Source organism: Hydractinia symbiolongicarpus, chromosome 13, assembly GCF_029227915.1.
Source record: "Hydractinia symbiolongicarpus strain clone_291-10 chromosome 13, HSymV2.1, whole genome shotgun sequence".
Classification (NCBI taxonomy): Eukaryota; Metazoa; Cnidaria; class Hydrozoa; order Anthoathecata; family Hydractiniidae; genus Hydractinia; species Hydractinia symbiolongicarpus.
In genome coordinates this window covers 24347209-24366574 of record NC_079887.1, presented here as the reverse complement: position 1 = coordinate 24366574, position 19366 = coordinate 24347209, and the positions used below count along the sequence as shown (strand labels likewise).

At 32.2% G+C, this 19366-nt stretch overlaps 2 protein-coding genes across 5 annotated transcripts in view; both read left to right on the top strand.

Annotated features, from left to right (window-relative positions):
• The window catches only part of LOC130624282 (anaphase-promoting complex subunit 7-like), a 39230-nt gene that overhangs the window by 15607 nt on the left and 4257 nt on the right, over positions 1 to 19366 (top strand). The window contains exons 2-16 of one of the 3 annotated variants that reach the window (XM_057439860.1): positions 6815 to 6902; positions 7097 to 7231; positions 9254 to 9325; positions 9517 to 9603; positions 11236 to 11318; positions 13317 to 13349; positions 13474 to 13584; positions 13954 to 14006; positions 14432 to 14466; positions 14755 to 14847; positions 15726 to 15814; positions 16290 to 16404; positions 17598 to 17643; positions 18055 to 18150; positions 18898 to 19016. In XM_057439860.1, coding sequence (XP_057295843.1) covers positions 6834 to 6902; positions 7097 to 7231; positions 9254 to 9325; positions 9517 to 9603; positions 11236 to 11318; positions 13317 to 13349; positions 13474 to 13584; positions 13954 to 14006; positions 14432 to 14466; positions 14755 to 14847; positions 15726 to 15814; positions 16290 to 16404; positions 17598 to 17643; positions 18055 to 18150; positions 18898 to 19016 — 1236 coding nt within the window. In that variant the 5' untranslated portion in view covers positions 6815 to 6833. Of the gene's footprint in view, positions 1 to 6715; positions 6903 to 7096; positions 7232 to 9253; positions 9326 to 9516; positions 9604 to 11235; positions 11319 to 13316; positions 13350 to 13473; positions 13585 to 13953; positions 14007 to 14431; positions 14467 to 14754; positions 14848 to 15725; positions 15815 to 16289; positions 16405 to 17597; positions 17644 to 18054; positions 18151 to 18897; positions 19017 to 19366 lie in introns of those variants that run through there. The other 2 variants (XM_057439859.1, XM_057439861.1) reach the window with 2 other exon arrangements.
• Positions 352 to 6608, top strand: LOC130624287 (uncharacterized). Of its 2 annotated transcripts, XM_057439865.1 has the most exons (7): positions 352 to 532; positions 1188 to 1330; positions 2736 to 3171; positions 3256 to 3382; positions 3612 to 3663; positions 4065 to 4127; positions 5544 to 6608. In XM_057439865.1, the coding sequence occupies exons 1-7, from the start codon at positions 487 to 489 to the stop codon at positions 5796 to 5798; spliced, it is 1122 nt and encodes a 373-aa protein (XP_057295848.1). In that variant the 5' UTR covers positions 352 to 486; the 3' UTR covers positions 5799 to 6608. The 2 variants fall into 2 exon arrangements, with proteins under 2 accessions (XP_057295848.1, XP_057295849.1); XM_057439866.1 differs by lacking the exon at positions 4065 to 4127 and having other exon boundaries at positions 353 to 532.

The following is a 19366-nucleotide window of genomic DNA, read 5'->3' as shown; positions in this document are numbered from 1 at the left end:
GAGTTAGAGTGATAACGGTAAAGGGTTTACCACTGGATGCCTAATAAAGGTTGTGTATACACATATTCCCTGTTCCATATTTGTGAAAACATGAACTAAAACTTTCTTTCGCGAACAAAAAATACGAAGAAAAATTCGCGAAAACTAAAGTTCGCGAATGACAATCTCGAAATTTTGGGTATTTTCCAAATTTTGTGAAATTGCAAAAATTAATTTTAGCGAATTTTTACCCCGGGCCACGATAGCGCATGGGCACCGAAAGTTTGATAATAGGGTCCAGGTCTTGCTTTTCTTTCACTCTCGATCTTATTTTACTGATATAGCTGGGGTCATTATTAATATGGTTAACATAAAGATCTGCGATGGAGAGACAGCATCGCTCTATGGCTACGAATTTAAATTATTAAGAACATAAAATAATAAAACAAAAATCTTTGAAAAAGTAAATTTTTTCGGCAGAAGTTATAGTTTGATTTTCTTGACAACATGAGATTAGTTATCTTTGTGGGGATCGTGTTGTGTTTACATTGTGGTAAGTATCTGTAATTTGCGAAGCTTCTCTCTTCTCTTGGTTTGGAGGGAGGGGAATCTCTCAAATTGTCCCCTTCTCTGAATGAAAGTGATAAAAAATACGAAAGGCGGCTTTACTATCTTTGTTCTGCTGATATGGACTGATATATTTCACCAAGGTTCCCATAGCTGATATCTCTGTTATGTTTTTACAACAACACTCAATTTGAGCATCTTTTTTTCCTTTTGTAAAACACATTCCTTGTTGTGCAATCTTCTCGTCCTTTAAAGTCACAATCGGATAAATTGTAAGCAGAAGCTTTTGAATGTATTTTTCGACATATTGCTAGCTATTTAGAAAAAGTTCCACCGATTTTGTAAATATTTGTTTTTTAAATAAATTTATTTTACTTCTGTGGTCTTTTGCTTATTTTTTCTGCTTACAGGAAAGAGTAAATGCATAGAAAGTAGTCTGGTGTAGCATTTTTTAATTCTGGTTCTCAGACTTTTCCAAAACAACTTGTGAGATCTATCTTTGGTACATTATGTAGGTATTGCACTTCTGTATACTTCTAAAGCATTGAGTATAAAATTCAAAAAAATAAATTTTTGTAGGGCTATGAACCAGATATTTGTTTCGTGAGAGAGATTAAAAGGTTTTATTGTTGTTTTTTTAGTGTCATCAGTCTGGATCACTGAGTTGTTTTCTGAGTTAAATGATGGAAAAGACATTAATGAGAATTTACGAAAAGGTGGAGAGTTATACGATACAGTTAAAGATTATGCTAAAAAGTTAGAAAAAGAAGGACTATCATCTGTGGTATGTAACTGGTGACCAAATCTTCTATTATAAACATTAATACGTGCTACAGAAGCTGAAACATACAGTTTTTCAAATTGATGTGTTTTTTTCCTAAATTTAAAAACTCCTATATCTCACTACACTACAACATAGCATTTCTTATAAAGGCCTCGTCAACTTCCCTGTTACGTCTGTTGACACGCTAGTTAAGAAAGGAAGTAACTGATTAAATTTTTTTCCAAACAGAACCTGTAAAAGTAAGAAAAGTTTTTAACTATCTTTATTGAGCCATCATTTAAGCTAAAAATACTTCACTTTTTGTAGTACCCTCGAAAATGCTTACATACAAACTCTATTCTTATATACCCAATGCTTACAAGTATAATAAAAAATTAGTTATTACCAACTCATTACCTGTAATTTCCACATTACTACTTTCTATCTACAAGTTTGCACTTGGCTTAGATGTTACTACATGGCTCCGTAGATTAGTGGTTAAAGCTCTCGTACACTGTGCGGGAGACCGGGGTTCGATTCCTCTTGATGGCGATTCAACATGGTTGAGTGAGTGTTACCATAGCCATGGGTTAACCCAAGCCATGTGAGGGAAATTGGAGAGATGGCACACTGTGTGGGTCGTTGGATGTTGCCGGAATTGTCTAGCAGAGCGCGGGCCCTAATTGGGTCTGCGTAACTAAAAATGAGCATTAAATACTCTAAGACTCTCCATCTGAGCCGTGGCCCCTCCTGGAAATAATAGACAGGGTATTTGTGAGGCTAGCCATGTAAAATATGCACATCTCTCACTAACTGTTAAAGATTTTGTTACATTCACTGTCAACCCTTCCTCTTCTAGTCCTGTCTGTCACTTCTGAAACTTTTAATTCTTTATTGATTCTGCTATTAGAATTATACCACCTGCTTCAATAACCTCCCTGGACACCCTGTTCTGAGTTTCACTAAGTAAATTTTCAATCCCGAACACAACTTTTAACATTGCTGTAAGTAGACTGTACCATCTTAACTAGCCATTCATCTACATTTTATTTTATTATAAAGCCCACCACATAAAACCTTACATGATACCCTACCAAAAGCTTAGCTGTTTCCAAATCTAGAAAGGCAATATAGAGATTCTTTCTCTTAATAATTGTTCACTGGCAGTGAAAGCAATAGTTTTGAGTTAGTTGATAAAATGAAAATAATTAACTGGGGTAACTCTTTACCACTGTACACAACATATTATTTGTTCTCCACAAAAATTGCTGCATATATACAAGTTGCAGCAATTGTTAACAGCCAGGAAGTTCAATCTTAATTTAATAATTCAATTTTTTAATGACCTGTTACAGGAATATTTAATATTAATCATGTGCCTTCAACAAACAATGCATCAGGAAAATCATTTTACATTCTTTTTTAGCAACCTGTACTGGAAAAGACATTTGAACATGTCAAGAAGAAGTGGAAAAACGTGAATGATGTTGCAGTGAAAAATGGATTACATTACGCAGAGAAATACTGGAAAAAAAACAACAAAGTTACTGTTAAGACAGTCAACAAAAAGAAAGCATACCTTATTGCACAGTGGAACATTCTTCTGGAAAAAATGAACAACGCTGATAACAAGACAGACATCAAGAAGCTTCTTCACAAATTTAAAAGACTCTCCAAGAAACTTTCTTCAATCCTACCCAAAGACTTGTTTTCCACAATGAAGTTGGGTGCGTCTGTCATGGTGGAAAAAGTGAAGCAAAAAGCTAAAGATAATAAAGTCAAATTTGTAAAACTTAATTTGAAGAAAAACCTTGCAAAATGGGCAGAACCACATTTCATGCAGATTGGCCACAATATAAGAGGTATATTTTGTGGGCTGTAAATTATTATTATTTTGTATTTCTTTGAAGCAAACACTTTCACAATTCACAACTATATCTTTTTAGACTCAACTGCACAGCAAACCTTTTGGGAAAATTGGAACAAAAAACATTTTTTAAAACCACGACACAAAGATTACAAATCCATTGTTGATAAAAAAACAGTCAATGAACCTGCAGACCCTAAAACTTCGTAAGTGTTGTATTTTTCAAAGTGCAGTAGAGATACCTGTAAATTCTTCCATTTTACTTTAGTGCCAGAGAAAGCTTAGATTGTTATTAATGTTTGCATGGCTTCTGTAGCCAGAATAAAAATGTTTAGTTAAATTGGCACCCTTTCTCAGAATTTGTCATGAAAATAAGGATATAATAGCATCTAGGAGTGTCTAAAACTAAACTGATTTGATGCTTTAAATATTTAGAACTGTGGCACCCAAAAAGAAGGAGGAAGATGTGAAATATATCGTTGTTGATGTAGGTGGTTGTTTTGTTTTAATGGCTGAGAGTTTCAGTATCTCAAGTGTTTCTACAGGTCTTAATACAAATAAAAAGAAACTAGTTTTTAAGCATTAGGCTGTCTCTGTATTAATAGACGTGTTTTGTCTGTGTTTAAAGTGGTAGTTGAAATCCCTACTTTAAGATCCACAAAAAGAGACATCTGGATTATGCCAAGAATATGTAAAACAGGTGAACCTGTGGATATCTTTTAACTGTTGATCACAATAAAAAAAAGTATAAATATAAAATATAATGATAATATAAACTACGGTTTGGAATTAATTGTAAAACTAAACCGAATAGCTATTAAATCCTTTGCTTTGTCAATTTAATCAGCAATAAACAACATAATCCATATATTTAAGTTTACTTTGTAGATCGTATTTCCATCAGAAAAACCCAACTCAGCTAAACATGTTCATAAAAGTGTTAAATCAGATGTAAGGATATTTTTTTTTATTTATAATTATGTTTTAACCATTGAATAAATAAAATAAAGTTGGATGGCATTAAATGAGTTATCTTTTCACATGTTTTATTTGCTAGAAGTTATTATACCTATCACAATTGTCAGAAAATTTAATTTAATTGACGTACACAGTCCACTCCCACCTACCCAAAGAGCAATAGTAAAATTCAATAATAAGGTTCTGAAAATGGGTAAGGGTGACCTACTAAGGCTTCCTTAGAAAAAAGAAGGATATTATTTTCTTACTTGGGTAAGATTTCGGCACATCAGATATTTATTTTGTATTAGTATTATCAAATTGTAATCTTTCTGACAGAAAGAAATCTCAGGGGAATAATTTACATAAAGTATATAAGCGGTAATCTAATCCGAACCCTAAATTAAAGTATTGGTCCTTCTGATATTTCAACTTTGGGGATTAGTATCTCCATCAGTACAGGACTCGACTCACATTGAAAAGGCACCAAGTTTCATCCCCACATAGGGACGTTGTCTGGTTGGCAGAAGTTTGAAAGATTTCTGCAGCTCAAATAGGAGCTTTAAACACTTTGGAATCACCCTTATCCCTCCTGGAAGCAATTTACAGGATATATCCCTAACCACAGAAAATATAAATCACTTGGGCTGCTGCTGCTACTTTAGGAAAAAAAATTTCTTTGCAGGCAAAATTAAATTTAGTTCCACAAAATTGCATTTTTTAAAACAAATTGGAAAGCTCTGCAAAAGCAAGCATAAGTTGATTAATTGCAAAAATAATTAAACAAGTTATTGATATAAAACTATTGAATTGAATTTGAATTTGAAAATTCCAATAAGAAAAATGATTAGAAAATGTTATTTTTCAAAAATGATAAAAGCTCATTAACATTTAAAAAATCACTGTCTTGCCCTTGAAACTTGTACAGACATAACCTTGGTAGATACATAAATATCTGGTTGTTTTTGATAAAAAAAGCAAAATGATAATCTGTAACAACTGTAAGAAAAGGTTTTTTTTTTAATCTATTGACAGTTTTGCCATTTTTCTAGTGTTCACCATCCATGGTCTATATTTTTTGAACATGTCTAACATGATGATCTTAAAAATTATGTAATTTTAACTTGACATTTTCTTGTGCACACCTTTTCTTGTTGCCACTTTCCTTGGGTAATATTCAAAATACAAGTAGAGTACTTATTTCCCATATTCGCAAAAATAAGTTTTGCAAAGATATCTTTCCTCAAGGTAAAGCCAACCTTGCATTTTGATAATAAGTTGTACCAATTCCTACTATCAGCACTATGCCTAAGTATGCGCCACAGTTCAAAGTTTAGACAGTAACAAGTTTCGGGATAAAGTATGTATACTGCGGGGTGTATATACTATTCTTTATTTTTTTTAATTTAGGATGCACCCAAAGTCTCTAATGCTGATGTTAAGAAGAAAGATTTGAAGATCAAAAAGAAGGAAGAAAAACAAAGGAAATTCTCTTCCAGTGGAAATAAAAACTGGGGCCTCTATAGAATTCACAAAGTGAAGGCTGCTGCTAAAAAAGCTGCAAAACAGTGGGTGAAAAAACGGCTGGCGAACAAAAAATTTAGTGAAGATTTGAAAAAGGTAGAACAGATATGGTTTAAGATGAGAAAGAGCTTGCTTGGGTAAAAGAAACTTAGCAAGGTTTTAAGGGAACAATTTGTGGTATTTGATACCAGTAAAGTTTGCACGTATGATTAATTATCGCACTGATTAATGTATATATTCGCATTTATTTAAAATTTAAGTTTGTTTTACTATTATTGATTTTTTTATACTATTCCACTGTTTGGAATTTCTTTGAATGTTTTGTACTGTTTCGTATTACAATAGTATTGTATTCTTGCTTTGCTTATTTTTGTGCGGGTATAAAATGTTAAGGCTATGTAGATTGTTTTACATTAATTAATTTCTTGTACCTGTGGTTTAAAAATGAACTAAATAACTAAATCTTTGACTAATAATAACGATTTCTCTTAAATCTAAAAATTGTATATCTTACCAAGTTGTCCACATCTTAAAGAAGTAATAACCGATATATGTATAAATATTGTCAAAAGTTTTAAAATATGGATTCTTTATGTGGTATTAAGTGTGTTCTCCTAAATTTTGAACAACAAATGTCACCCTGGAACATCCTGGAACAGCAATCTCTCTGGTGTTTATTGATTATCATATGACTGCTAAATTTAGTTGGTGCTTGTCTTACATCTATTCAGTAAATACCTCATTATGAAACAACTGTTCTTTAAGATTTTTTGCAGATAGGGTTTTTGAAGTGTTTACACTTTTTTTGTTTATATAATTTTATTTAAATGTGCACATTGATGTATTTAACAGTACAAGTTTATATGCTAGGATTTTTTTATTGATTTTATTGATTTATAACCATTTTTGTAGTGTATGAAAAATAAAGATAGAACTGCATTATTAAAAGTTTGTTATTGTGTTTTTATTTCTGATTTTTTATTTTATTTCGTTGTATGAGGAAGAATGTTTTGTCTTTTAACCAAAAAGGATTGAAAAAATTCCCTTGTTCTAGTTCATTTATTATTTCAACTTGTATTGTTGCCATTTACTTGTTTGGATTTACCACAAAAACGTTGAGATTAAGGATTTAATTAAATATTGGTTTGAACAATCGTAGCTTGTAATTTATGAAGAATGATGATTACGCTTGAGCAAGTGAAAAAGTTGCATGCTGATGGACTGTACAGCAATGTGATGACATTGGTAAGATTGCATGAACAATTGTTTACATTTATAATTTACAAAGTAAGATCAATTAAAAGATTCGCACCCAAATCTTTTCACTTTAATAATAACTTTCTTAAGATCTAAGAGTCTATTTCTGTATTCTTCACAGAACCATTCTAAGTATATATTTTTGCACCAATTTGAACTTATTTTGCTTTCTGACATTTCAGGTTCCATTTATGTTATCTCTCCCAGAACTTGCAGCACCATTAAGAGATGATTATAATATTATTGCCAAAAAATATCAATTGTTGTTGTATTATGGAGATGCATTATATGATGGAGGTAATTATAAACGAGCTGAGGTATGACTGGTTGTTTTCCCAAATGTTTTGCATGTGTTGTTAAAAATGCCAAAGTGTATTCATAGTTACTCAAAGTTAGTCACATGATTTTTTTATGCCCTTCAACATTCTGTTATCTTGTACATAAGTTTATTCTTATAAGTAGTTAAAGGCGCTTAATGACCCTGTAGGCAAATTTTTTTGAGGTGCCTATTTTATTGTAAAAATTGAAAGATATACATGAGAAAACATTACCCTGAAATTTTTATTAAAAACTGACAACCAGAACATGTTCAAATGTTTCAAAGAAGTAACAAACTCACCCCAATTTCTCTTCACCTTCAGAACTGCCATTGCATTTCATTGCACGAATCATGCGATAATAAATGCACGGCAAAATCGATCACATGGTTGCTGCATTCTTGCCATTACAGAAAAAATAATGAATGAGGGAGAGTATCCGTAGCTGTGTTTCCATCGTAATGCTTTTATAAAAGTATCAACAAAGTTTCAAACACGATAAATCAGATAAATCAATCGAAGTTTCTGTGTTATTCTTTATTATTTAAATGTTTTAACTTTCTGAAATCAGACTTCTTTGCAACACTGACCACTTGTTGTTGTTTCTGAAGGCAGCTTCACCTTGCTAGGTGTCTTACTTTTTGATTATTTTCCTTTGTTCAAACAGTTAGTTGTTTCCTTATAGAAATCTAGACAATTAGAATACCTAAATTTTCAGAATTTCCCCATGCTCTAAATTTAATTATCTCCATAGTGCTTCAACTATCATCAACTATCACAATGAGCATTCTCCCCCGTTGGGTTTTTTGGCTTATAATATGCAATAATCCCGGTCATGCTAATGAAAAACGAAAGAGCGTGATAAGCATTAATTATCATAATTAATAACCACAAAGCAAAACTATGATTTCTTCTTTCTGTTTTGTTTTGCCTGGTCTCCAAAAACAATGGCGAATAGAATAGCAGAAAATTAATTCTATTGGCAGTTTTTTAAACAGAACCAACATTTCTTTCCACTTTTTGATGCCATGTTTTACAAAGAAAAACAAGCCAAAAAGAACAGCGTGAACAGAGCCGACCATAATGGCGATTTTATCGAACTCGATCTCAGTGCTCATTTAAAGATAAGGCTGTTTGTTTACCTACGATTTCATACAAACATTTGCGACGGCCCGCTTATTAGACGAGAGTAAGAGATTAATAAGACCGTTAAATATGGCGGTTAGAAGAAAACAACAATAAATTCAAGATATTGAAGTACCATTTCCATTTCTAGTAGTTTAATATCTTCAAATTTTCAGGAAAGTCATTACTCCGTCTGAACTTTGAAATAAATATAAAAAATGTATATGTTAATTTTTGTCGATAAGGGTGATTACGTGCCTTTAATAGAAGGTACACACATCAACTTGTTAACGTTGATAGTCTAGACCAAAATAGAATGATGCAAGCTGGCACATCAGCTATTTTTTATTGCAATATGAAAAATAGTTGCATGATTTCGATCAACTGATAAGGACATCTAATATACCTTTAGATTTTTGAAAAGTATGCCAGCTTGTTTTTATTATACAGGATGTTCTAGTGAGTCCAATTCAAAAAGCATTCAGGGTGTGATAGACCAACCTGAAATACTACATCACAACCCATGCAAGTCAAGACTTGGGCTACCTTGAAAAAAAACAGTTTTTGATCTTGTTGTAATTGGCCACAATAATGTTGAAAAGAAATTGTAATACTTCAGATAAATGGTACTTTAATAAAATATAAATTGATGAATTTCTCATGCAAAGCTTTGTCACAGAAGTTTAATATCTTGGTACACATCTTTTCATGTACCTCGTAGGTTGTTTAGGTGCACAAGCATGCACCTTGTATTTCACCCACCTCAATATCAGTTACCACAACCGGTTGTTGTCACTGCATTAAAAAAAATGTTTTTATGTTATTGACTGTTTTATAATTGGACAACGAGTCCAACATTTTTAAATATATGTCCATGTTTATATTTTTCTGTTTTAGGTCCAGTATGGTGAAGCTTTAAAACTGAAAAAAACATTAGCCAAAATGAAGCCTAAATATACTTCTAATAAGGTATGCCTTATTACCGAAATAAAGTTTCTGATTTTCTATTATATATATTATTGGATAAGATTCTTATTTTTCTGTAGTTAATCCCATATTATAATGAATTTATATTATATTTGTTGAACGAAATACATAGATAAACAAAAATAGGGTCATCCTTTTTGGACCTAGATACTCTTCACTCTATTTTATTTTAGATCTCTTTAACAACAGAAGTTGATGTGAAGTTCAAACTATTTCAATGTTACAACAAGCTGAATGACAGCAGACAAGCTATGGCAGTTGTAAGTGTTGTACTCTTTTTTGTTGCACCATTTTCTATTTATTATAACTTTGCTTTAATGAACTAATATATATTTTCCTTCCCTTTGAAACTTTATTATTTCTGCAAAAAAATCTTTTAGCTTTCTAAAAATGTAGATTATCTTTTTTAGCTAGATGCAATAAAATGTAGATTATCTTTTTTTCCTCCTAACAAGTATATTGTTACTGTTTGCACAATACTTTATAATTTTCGCGGGATTGAATTTTATGGTTGTGCTTATCTGCTAAAATCAAGTATTTTTCAGGGACTAATATTTAGTGGAGACATGATTTTATGTTCATGTTAAAGAATATAATATATTATGTTTCATAATTTTTACTCGTTTCTTTCCTTATGGGAGAACAGTGGAGGTAAAAAAGGAAGTAAGGGAAAGTGTGAACACTTGTGGAATTGGAGATTTCGACCATGAAATATAAATTTCTCGGATGAGACAATTACCTTAAGTGGATAAAATTTGGTAAGTATTTAATTTGGTGAATGACCAAAATGACTAAAAAATTTCAAAAAGATTGGTGAGGATTCAATTTACAAAAAATTATTTATTTTGATGGGGATTTATTTAGGTGAATGACACAAAGAAATGAATTTTTATGTTTTGAAATGTTTTATAAAAACAAGAATAAACGTATATATCAACACAAGATTTGTTATAGAGCTAAAGATTCTATTCTTCATCATCGTCAATAAAAAAAAGTTCGTTTTTTGGGAATAAAACATTTTTCTTTTCTTAATTAAAAAAACATTTTTTTTTTCATATTTGGCAGGGATTTAATTTGGCGAACGGCAAATTATGTTAGATTTGGCGGGTATTTAATTTGGTGAATAGTCAGGTATCAAAATTTTGGCTGTTATTTAATTTGGTGAATTTCGCCGAAATTTGGCAAATTTAATCCTCGCCAAAATTTATCCACTTAAAGTATTCAAAAATGTTTGGGGCCCAATATTTCGTGAATAGCCACTTTCGAGATTTTGGTGGGGACTTAATTTCAGAGATTTGATTGAAATCCACGAAATTTAATTCCAGTGAAAATTTATGCCAATAAAGTAATCGACTAATGTATTTTTTTAAAACAACAGTACAAGGTGTGTGTCAGAACTTGCAAAACCTTAAAATCAGACTAAATGACAGTGAAAATATTAAATATCCATCATTTTGTAGAAGAAAACTTTAAAAATATAAATATTGTGTAGTCATAAAACATTGCCCTGTAGTAAGATGTCATGTTTGTCATTTTTAAATAGCTAATTTCTCATAGGTTTTGTTGAGCACTGCCACTGTTGGGTATCTTGACATTACCTTATTGTGTACCAAATTATATTTTTGCATCCCTGTGTTTCTTGACTCCACAACATAGCAAAAATAATAGTGAAAAACCTAAAAAAATACATCATTAATGATAAAAAGCTTTGAAAACCTTGAAATTGTTAAACAAAATTTGCGGAAACCTGGTTATGGCTGATTACTTGAACCGCATTAATTAAGTCACAGGTTATTTATTTAATCTGACTTTATTGGTAACCTGAATGTCCTTATCTTTCACATTCTTGTCTGCTGACATTCACTGCAAGTTGGTTTTGTATTAAATTTTAGCTGGAAAGTATTCCACCGAAACAAAGAACAAGTAAATTAAACATGGTGTTGGGGAAAATTTATCAAAAATATGGAATGGAACGGTGAGATTGTTTGCATTGTTGTAATATATAACAATTTCTAGAAGATCATTACTTTGTTCATGTAAGGAAAAATGCTAAATGTAGTGGTAGTTTATCATTCAATGTTAAGCTGTGACTTTGTTGTTTTCTGCTGAAAAACAAAAAATTGATGAATTAAAAAACATACTCTTGTGCCTAGCATAAGCTGATGTTTGTGCATAGTTTTCATAACAATTTGTTATGATATTACTGATGATTACAGAATAATTTTCAAAAATGTTGACTCTACCTTAACGAAACAAACTTTTTTTACAAAGTGGACAGTCTTTTTTTAAATCTGCTAAATTAAATTAAATTTCGGTTAAATTTTTCAAATTTGTATGTCTGTAGAATTTTACAGAATTGGTATTTTGCAAAATTAAATTTATGCATTTCCTTTAAAGTATCCGAAAAAAGTAATGTCTTACTTGTGAACTTTTCATTCAATCCATTCAGACTGATGTCAATACAATAAATAAGAGTGAAGTCATTGCATTGCAATTTTTAGTTTAAGGGGCTGTTCATATGGAAGCAGGCTGGCTCTGTTGGCCGGGCTGGTTGCTGGGCGGGATCTCGCTACTATCAAGAAAAACATACAAAAAAAATGTGTTCATATGACAACTGAGCCAGCCCAGCCCGCCTTGCCCAGATTTCGCTTGTTTTTACCTAGATCTCGGCTAGGCGAAATGAAAATTTTACATATAAATGGGCAAGCCCGACCAGGTGGGTGACTCACTTTATTTTTGAGCATGATCAAGATTATTTTTTTGGAGAAAGCATTTTTTCTGTACAGAAATGTTAAAAATATTGAAATTTAACTTTTGTGTCAATTTTTGGTGAAAATAATATTACATATGCATTGAAACAATAATTATATTAAACGTTCCAAAAGAAAAACGCCCCAGAAGAAAAACATTTTCATCAAATCTTATTGTTGTGTATTTATCATTGCTTTGACAAAATAATCATTATTTGTAGCTTTTTCATAAAATACATTTTTTGAAGAATTCCTTGTAATTTAAATTTCCTTTAGAACTCCTTATAAAATATATGAACAAACTTTGTGACTATTTTCATCCTGCCTCATATGAACGTAACAAAATATCAACCCGCCTAACCGACCCAGCCTGGTCAACCGGGCCAGCTCGCTTCATATGAACAGCCCCTAAGGCAAGATAACTTGAAAACAAGTAGAAATAACTGGCGTCATAGTGTGTGTAACTAAGGACCATCTGGGACCTAAACAGGACCAATTTGCCAAGGCTAATCCACTTGTTTCGGAACCGAGAATGATGATATCATCAAAATATATTTAAACCCTGATTTTTCTTCGACTATTGTCAAAAGAACACAATCCTGTACATTTCCTTCATCTTCGCTTTAAGCTTTACACAATAAAAACAACAGATAAACAAATTTTTAATATATGGACAGGTCTTTTTGACGTCATCCAAATTCAAATTCAAGTTCTTTTCCATTTTTCTTCTGCCTCAGTGGACCTTTAACTAGTTTTAAATAAATACACTTTGTGGTCGAAACATTTTTGTATGTGTTTGGTTTGGCCTTTGTGTAGCCCTTGTAAGTATTGGGGAAAGAAGGCGGTTGCTGTCCCTAATTCTGACAAAATTTAGTTTTTGCAGCATGATTTAGATCTGGCATTTATGGGGTTAAAATTATCAGGGCTGTTGATGGTATTATTAATTTTATTTTTTGTGTTATAATCAGAATTTATGTAAAGACAACTTAGCATAGAAAACATAACTAAGTAACCTTAAAGAAGACAGTGTCTTGCAATATGCCAAATGGATTCCCATAACAACCCAAGAAATTTATCCAGTGAATTTTGCATTTGCAAAGAAAGACCCCCAATAATTTGTTACCCCATGATATGTAGCTTAAAAAGATGTGAACGACGATTATTTTTGCTATTTTTATGGTATACTTTTCTGTCGTTATCTTTTCATTAGATGTTATTTTTAGATCTGCTATAACTTGTTACAAAGAAGTATTAAGGTGAGAAGCAATTTTTTTCCATAAAACATGATCACCTAAGAATGTGACAAATCAATATGTGTTTTGTGATAAAAAAATTTAAAACCAAAATATTTGTAGCGCCATTTATACATTTCTTCTATAGGTCGTCACCTCTTGCGTTGGATGCTGCCACATCTTTAATTCAATTAGGTGTGACCTTACAAGAAGTTACCTTATTAATGAATGGCAGTACACCACAGACAACACCGGAATGGTAGCGTCTTCTTTATGTTTTTCTGTAGGATTTTATATCTGGTCTGAGTATTGAAGTTTGTTTTTTTTTCACTTAAAACTTGCAAAAGGCGTTAGGCTTGTCTTATTTATCTGGTATCTAATATATGTCTAATTTGTTGTTTTAAGTCAATAAACACTACTAAAATTATTTTTAGGGACATTTTCCTAATCTTTAACTTTTCCATATTAAGAAGTAACGGGGAAGTGGTTTATTGCTGGTATTTATTCAAACAAATACAATAGACCAGCCAGCCAAAGATCCAAAATTCGTTGCGTTAGTTCGTGCACACTCTAAACGTGCACACTCTAAAATGTAGTGCATGTAAGAAATTGTTTATTTTGTTTTCAGGTTGACTCAGTATTTAAAGGGATATTCTTTTACTGCGTTGAATAAACATCCAAGTAAGTTTGTTTACAATAACCATCCTTGCGCCTTCTCTTTGAATGCCTTAAACAATCCTTCATGTTAAATGCTCAAGACTAGTTGTTAACCAAGAGAAATTATAGTTGTTATTTTGTACTTTTCGTGAAGTTGACAGAAGCTTGATAAAACATGTTTTTAAAAAGGTTTTTCAGTTTTGACATTTTAAAAACTCTTAATATTAGTAAACTCCTAATAAAATGCCCTTCACCATTGTGGGAAGATCGCCTAATATAAGTAATACAAGGCGATCAACCCACAGTGATGGAGGATGATGTTGGCAATTTTTATGTTGACTTATTAATAAGTATAATTTTATGCTCTGTGAATTTGATGTCTTTGGTACTGGTGTTGCATAATTGAAATTTTTGTATTAATTAATTTATTCACTTTTTCTTGTTTTTAGAAGCTTTACAAATATTTAAATCTCTTGAAACCCAGGTAAGAAATAAATACACGAAAATATATGTGTCTCTTACTTTTTTTATTAGCGACGATTTTTTCGAGCTAGAAAATATTTCCCCCATGCTCCAATTTAAGTATTGGCAAAAACACTAGAATACAATAATAGTATTACTTAATATGCTCAAATCTTATCTCTGTAACTTTGCAAAACAAACTCACAATAAAATCTTTCAATTTTTCTACCCATATTTGATAAGCAATTTGACATGGCTTAAAAATTAACCCCTAAAAGAACTTTTGTTTAGAGACGTTATATTGTTTTAGACACTCAAAGACAATGTGAAACTTTTGAGTTCACAAGCTGAATCACACTATAGAATTGGAGAGAATCAGAAGGCAATTTCTTGCTACGAAAAGGTATATAGAAATGGAGTTAACGAGATAATATTCACCCGGTCAGAGACCTGAAAGTTTTGAGAGAGACCTCTTTAATTGAGGTAGTCCTCAGGATAAACAAGTGCATTATTTTATATGCTTATGAAGACATTTATTCTAGCCTCAGAGGAGAAACATGCAGATCTTTCATAAAGCGATTGGTTGATTTATTGATTGGTTTATTGACTGAAATTGTCAATCTCTTTTGAGAGCTGCTAGAAATGTTTTAGAGAAAATTATACCTGGCAGTATAAATTAACTTGTTTGTTCTTTTAAACAACTCAGTGAATCAACGACTATAAAGGATCGTGCTGCAAATTGTGACATTAATACACCCTTTTTTTGCAAGCATAATCTTTATAATACACTTTATAATGCACTTCTAAGACTCGGTATGAGTCTTAGAAGTGCATCAAATTAAGCATTATTGAAACAAACTTTTATTAGGCTTAATTTTGGAGCATAAAGGGAACCTGACTTATACGTGGGACTTATTTTATAGGGCTTAAAAAGTTGGTTAGCAAGCCTTTTTTAAATTTTTTAAAAAGCTCTTTTTTGTTCTCAAGATATTCACATTTATAGAATTTCAGATTTGATTATTCATTATTTAAGCAATAGCTAATACTGTCATCAATAATTTTAGACTTGTTAAGAGATATGCATTCAAACTTTATCAACGCATAAATATTAAAAGGTGAATTGATAACATAAATTTCCAAAATGGCACTCAATTGCTCGTCCCAGGCCTTTGCATACAATGGCAAAATTTCCTTATCTTGTGAATGGTACAGTTGAATTATTATTGCTAAAATTCTTGTACCCGAAGCGTTGTAATTCAATTTTCATGCATTTATTTTCAGGTGCGTCTTCAGGATAAATTATGTTTAGAAGGGATGGATATATTTGCACAAGTTCTTGCAGAAGAATCGTGTAAAGACCAACTGGAAAGGTAGGTGGAAAGAACATTAGGGAAAATTACCATAATAATGCCAATTTCTGTGGGTTGTTAATTGTCGCATTTTAGCGGATTTTCGCCAACTTCGCAAAATTAAACACACATGAAATATCATTGAATTTAGTACTAAAAAAAATAATTTTTTAGCTTTTGTTGATTTTACAACAAACTTTACCAAAATTTACACTGTGTCGCCAGGAAAGTGAGGAAGTTCCAGGAATTTTCATAATATTGTCTAAAAAAGTCAGGCGTATTATCAATTTGTATGATTTGTCAGGAAAATGTGAGGAATTTTAGATTTACATAGTCAAGGAGAAGTATTTCCTGTTTTTAAACATTGGCAAGAATCAAATTTTAGGAAAGAAACGTCAGGAATTCTTGTTAAAAAGGGAAGGTTACGAAGTTAACATTGAGTGGACACCCTTTGAAGCCGGTTTATAGACAAATTAATCTCCTCACTCGTTTTCAGGTTAGCTCAAGATTTGATGGAATTGAGTGAAAACAACATCGAAGCTTGGATAGCAATGTCACATTACTGTTCGTGTACTAACCAGACAACAAGAGCAGTATATTTCGCTCAGAAGGTTTGAGATATTACATTTGTAGACCAGAAGCTCACAGTCGTGGATGTGTAGTAGTCAATGAAATTGAGATATGCTTGTACTGGGATATATAGTAGGAATTTAATGATGCTACGATTATATACTCTAATCCTTCTTTTTTGGGTAATATACTAGGATATAATAGGAAACAAAAAAAATTTGTTAAACTTCTTGCAAGCAGGCATGATGTAGAACAGTAGTCGATGGGTAAGGCAGGATTTTTCAGAATAGCAGTCAATGGGTGGGGGAGTTGGTGATTGAGGACACCAAACAAGATTAAGGTCTGGTTTAGACTAACGTGGTTTTTTCATACGTTATTGTCTTTTTCGATGAAATCTCATACTGTTGTTTTAATTGTTTGAATGATTGCACTCAATAAAATGTTAGCTTCTTTTGTCACATAGGCACAATCAAAAGTCTATATTATCTAAGATATATATGAAGACTATATCAACAAAAAGACTATAATATCGAAGATAAGAAGACTATATCATCTAGGATATATAAGAAGACTATATCATCTAAGATATATAAGAAGACTATATCATCTAAGATATATAAGAAGACTATATCATCTAAGATATATAAGAAGACTAAGAAGTTGCTATTATAGTTGTTATTTCATGCGGAGTATTAATTGGATGTGCAGCGTTTCTAAAAATCTTTTTGTACAGTCCTTTTTTTAAGCAAATCTGAGATACATCCCAACCAACTTTTTATGAGGCATTGCATGTGCAACTTCTCATTGTTAGCTATACTGGGATTTTTACCAACTGGTAGCCTTGTGGTAGAGCGTCCGCTTCCGGTGCGGGAGGTCTTGAGTTCAAACCACAGCCGAGTTATTCCAGACTATAAAAGTGTGAATGTATTCTTTCTGCTTAGCGTGTAGCATGGGAATAGGGTTGGTATTTTAGGCGGTTGTCTAGTTGAGCGATTGCTTTGCTTGCACGACTTTCGTAGCTCAAATGGAAGCTTGAAATGCACTAGGACCCCCTTCACAAGATCCTCGTTGATAACAGTACCAATAGAATCCTGGGTAAATAATTTAAAATAAATTAATGTACATTGATGTCTGGAAATTTTTTCTTTTATGAATAAGAAGCATAGATAGGCAATCGTGAAAGATCTTCTTTAAATATATAGTTCTGTCATTTCTCTATTTTTTTTTCTCGTAGGCTCACATGATGGATGTGTCGAACGTACCAGCTTTGATGTTAAAAGGTTAGTGTTTGTAAGACGTAATTTCCTTTTTAGTAAAATGATATTATTTAGTCAGGGCGAAGATGAAGATTTTCTAACCTCCTATTTTCTGTTCTGATTGTGAGGTCTTGGTTGTGTAACACTCTAATTGTGTGATAGTTTTCTGATGATAAAGATTTCTGATTTAAGGTCCTTTCCATTCCTATATTTTCTAGCCTTTCTAGTACATATCCGAAAATGAGTTCATAACGATTTTTTTAAATTCGAAATGAACTTTCAGATCGTCCGTCAACCGCCATTGTCGTTATTTATATCGTTACATAGTTGTTTCTAGCAAAAAATGTACACTATGCTCACTCCTGACCTCTCTGGTTTTGCAGGCCCAAATTATTTATTTGCCCCAATAGTTTGTCGAATCTCTTTTTTATGTAGCTTCACTTCTATCTTTGTTAAACAAGCCACAAGAAGCAGTTATTCACTTTAGAGAAGCCATTAGATTGTCACCGAATGAACTTAAACTTTACGAAGGTGAGCCTAACTATACACTTGAGTTAATTCGCACAGTCAATGCATGGAATCAAAGTATATTTCCTCCTTGTCAAGAAGTGCTGTTAATAAATTCAAAATTTTTAAAAACCTAGAAAAAACTGGGGTTTCCTAAAACGTTTTGGTATTTCGAAATAGTTGTGAAACGTCGTACCTACCCAAGAAAACTGGACGGATTTTTTCTAATCTGCGCCAGTGAAGAAATCTTTATAATTTTGGTACCACTGTAAAAAACGAAAAATTATAATAGAATCTTTGCACTCATTGTCAAAAACGTTTCACTCGCAACAAGAACAACTAGTCTCTGCAGACAACACATGTTATGAAAAAAATCTGAAACCTTTTAACATGGGTGTCCACGCTTTGAAGTGTCAGTCTGCATGCATTTAAAGTGTCAGTTTTGTCAACTTCATCAAAGTTTTTTTATAGAACTCTTCGCAGTAAATTGTTATTTTGGTTTATGACCTTAATGTCATAAACCAAATTCTGTCATATTTGAGTCATCCCGGCATTAAGTCATCCCGGCATCATTTTTATATCTTGTAGTGTGCATGTCGCTCTATATAAATTTCGTCTGTGTTATTTAAAAAATTTTTTATGCAAGACTGTGATAGAACAGCTTTTTTATTTTTTCAAAACCGAATAAACGCAATGTTCTTTTCTAAGTTTTTTCTCAGCCCTTGGTCTTTGTATAAGTGGGTTATCTCCCAGCCCTTGATTTCTGTATAGAAGTGTTTAATGTTGTAGGTTTAGTGCAATGTCATTTATCATCTGAGAAGTACAAAGAAGCGATCAATATCGCAAGAAATGCTCACAAGACGATCGGTGCCAACGCAAGAACTTTAACTGTAGGTGCTCCTCCATATTTGCTGTGATTAACACCAGCATTAAGGGCAATAAGATTTTTGAAAACACGTTGGTGGAGAGCGATTTTCGTCAGCCAATAAGAGTCGCTGGCTGTGTTCGTCGCAAAAGTGGCATGTTAGCAAACCGCGACCAAAGACCCTGTGGCTCAATACCCTAAAATTATTTTTACGGTTTGTGAAAATTACTGGAAAACTAAAACCAGGTTTTCTGGTATATATGGGTTTGCAAAGGTTTCTGGAAAGAACCTGAATGAAGTATACTGAGCCACATGAAAGTTAAGCATTGTATGATAGTTGACTCAAGGATAGTGTGTAAACATACTATGGATGAA

Coding starts and splice junctions, on each gene's coding strand:
- LOC130624287 (XM_057439865.1), top strand. CDS start 487: ATGAGATTAGTTATCTTTGTGGGGATCGTGTTGTGTTTACATTGTG. Junction 533..1,187: donor CGTGTTGTGTTTACATTGTG/GTAAGTATCTGT, acceptor TTGTTTTTTTAG/TGTCATCAGTCTGGATCACT. Junction 3,172..3,255: donor GATTGGCCACAATATAAGAG/GTATATTTTGTG, acceptor ATATCTTTTTAG/ACTCAACTGCACAGCAAACC.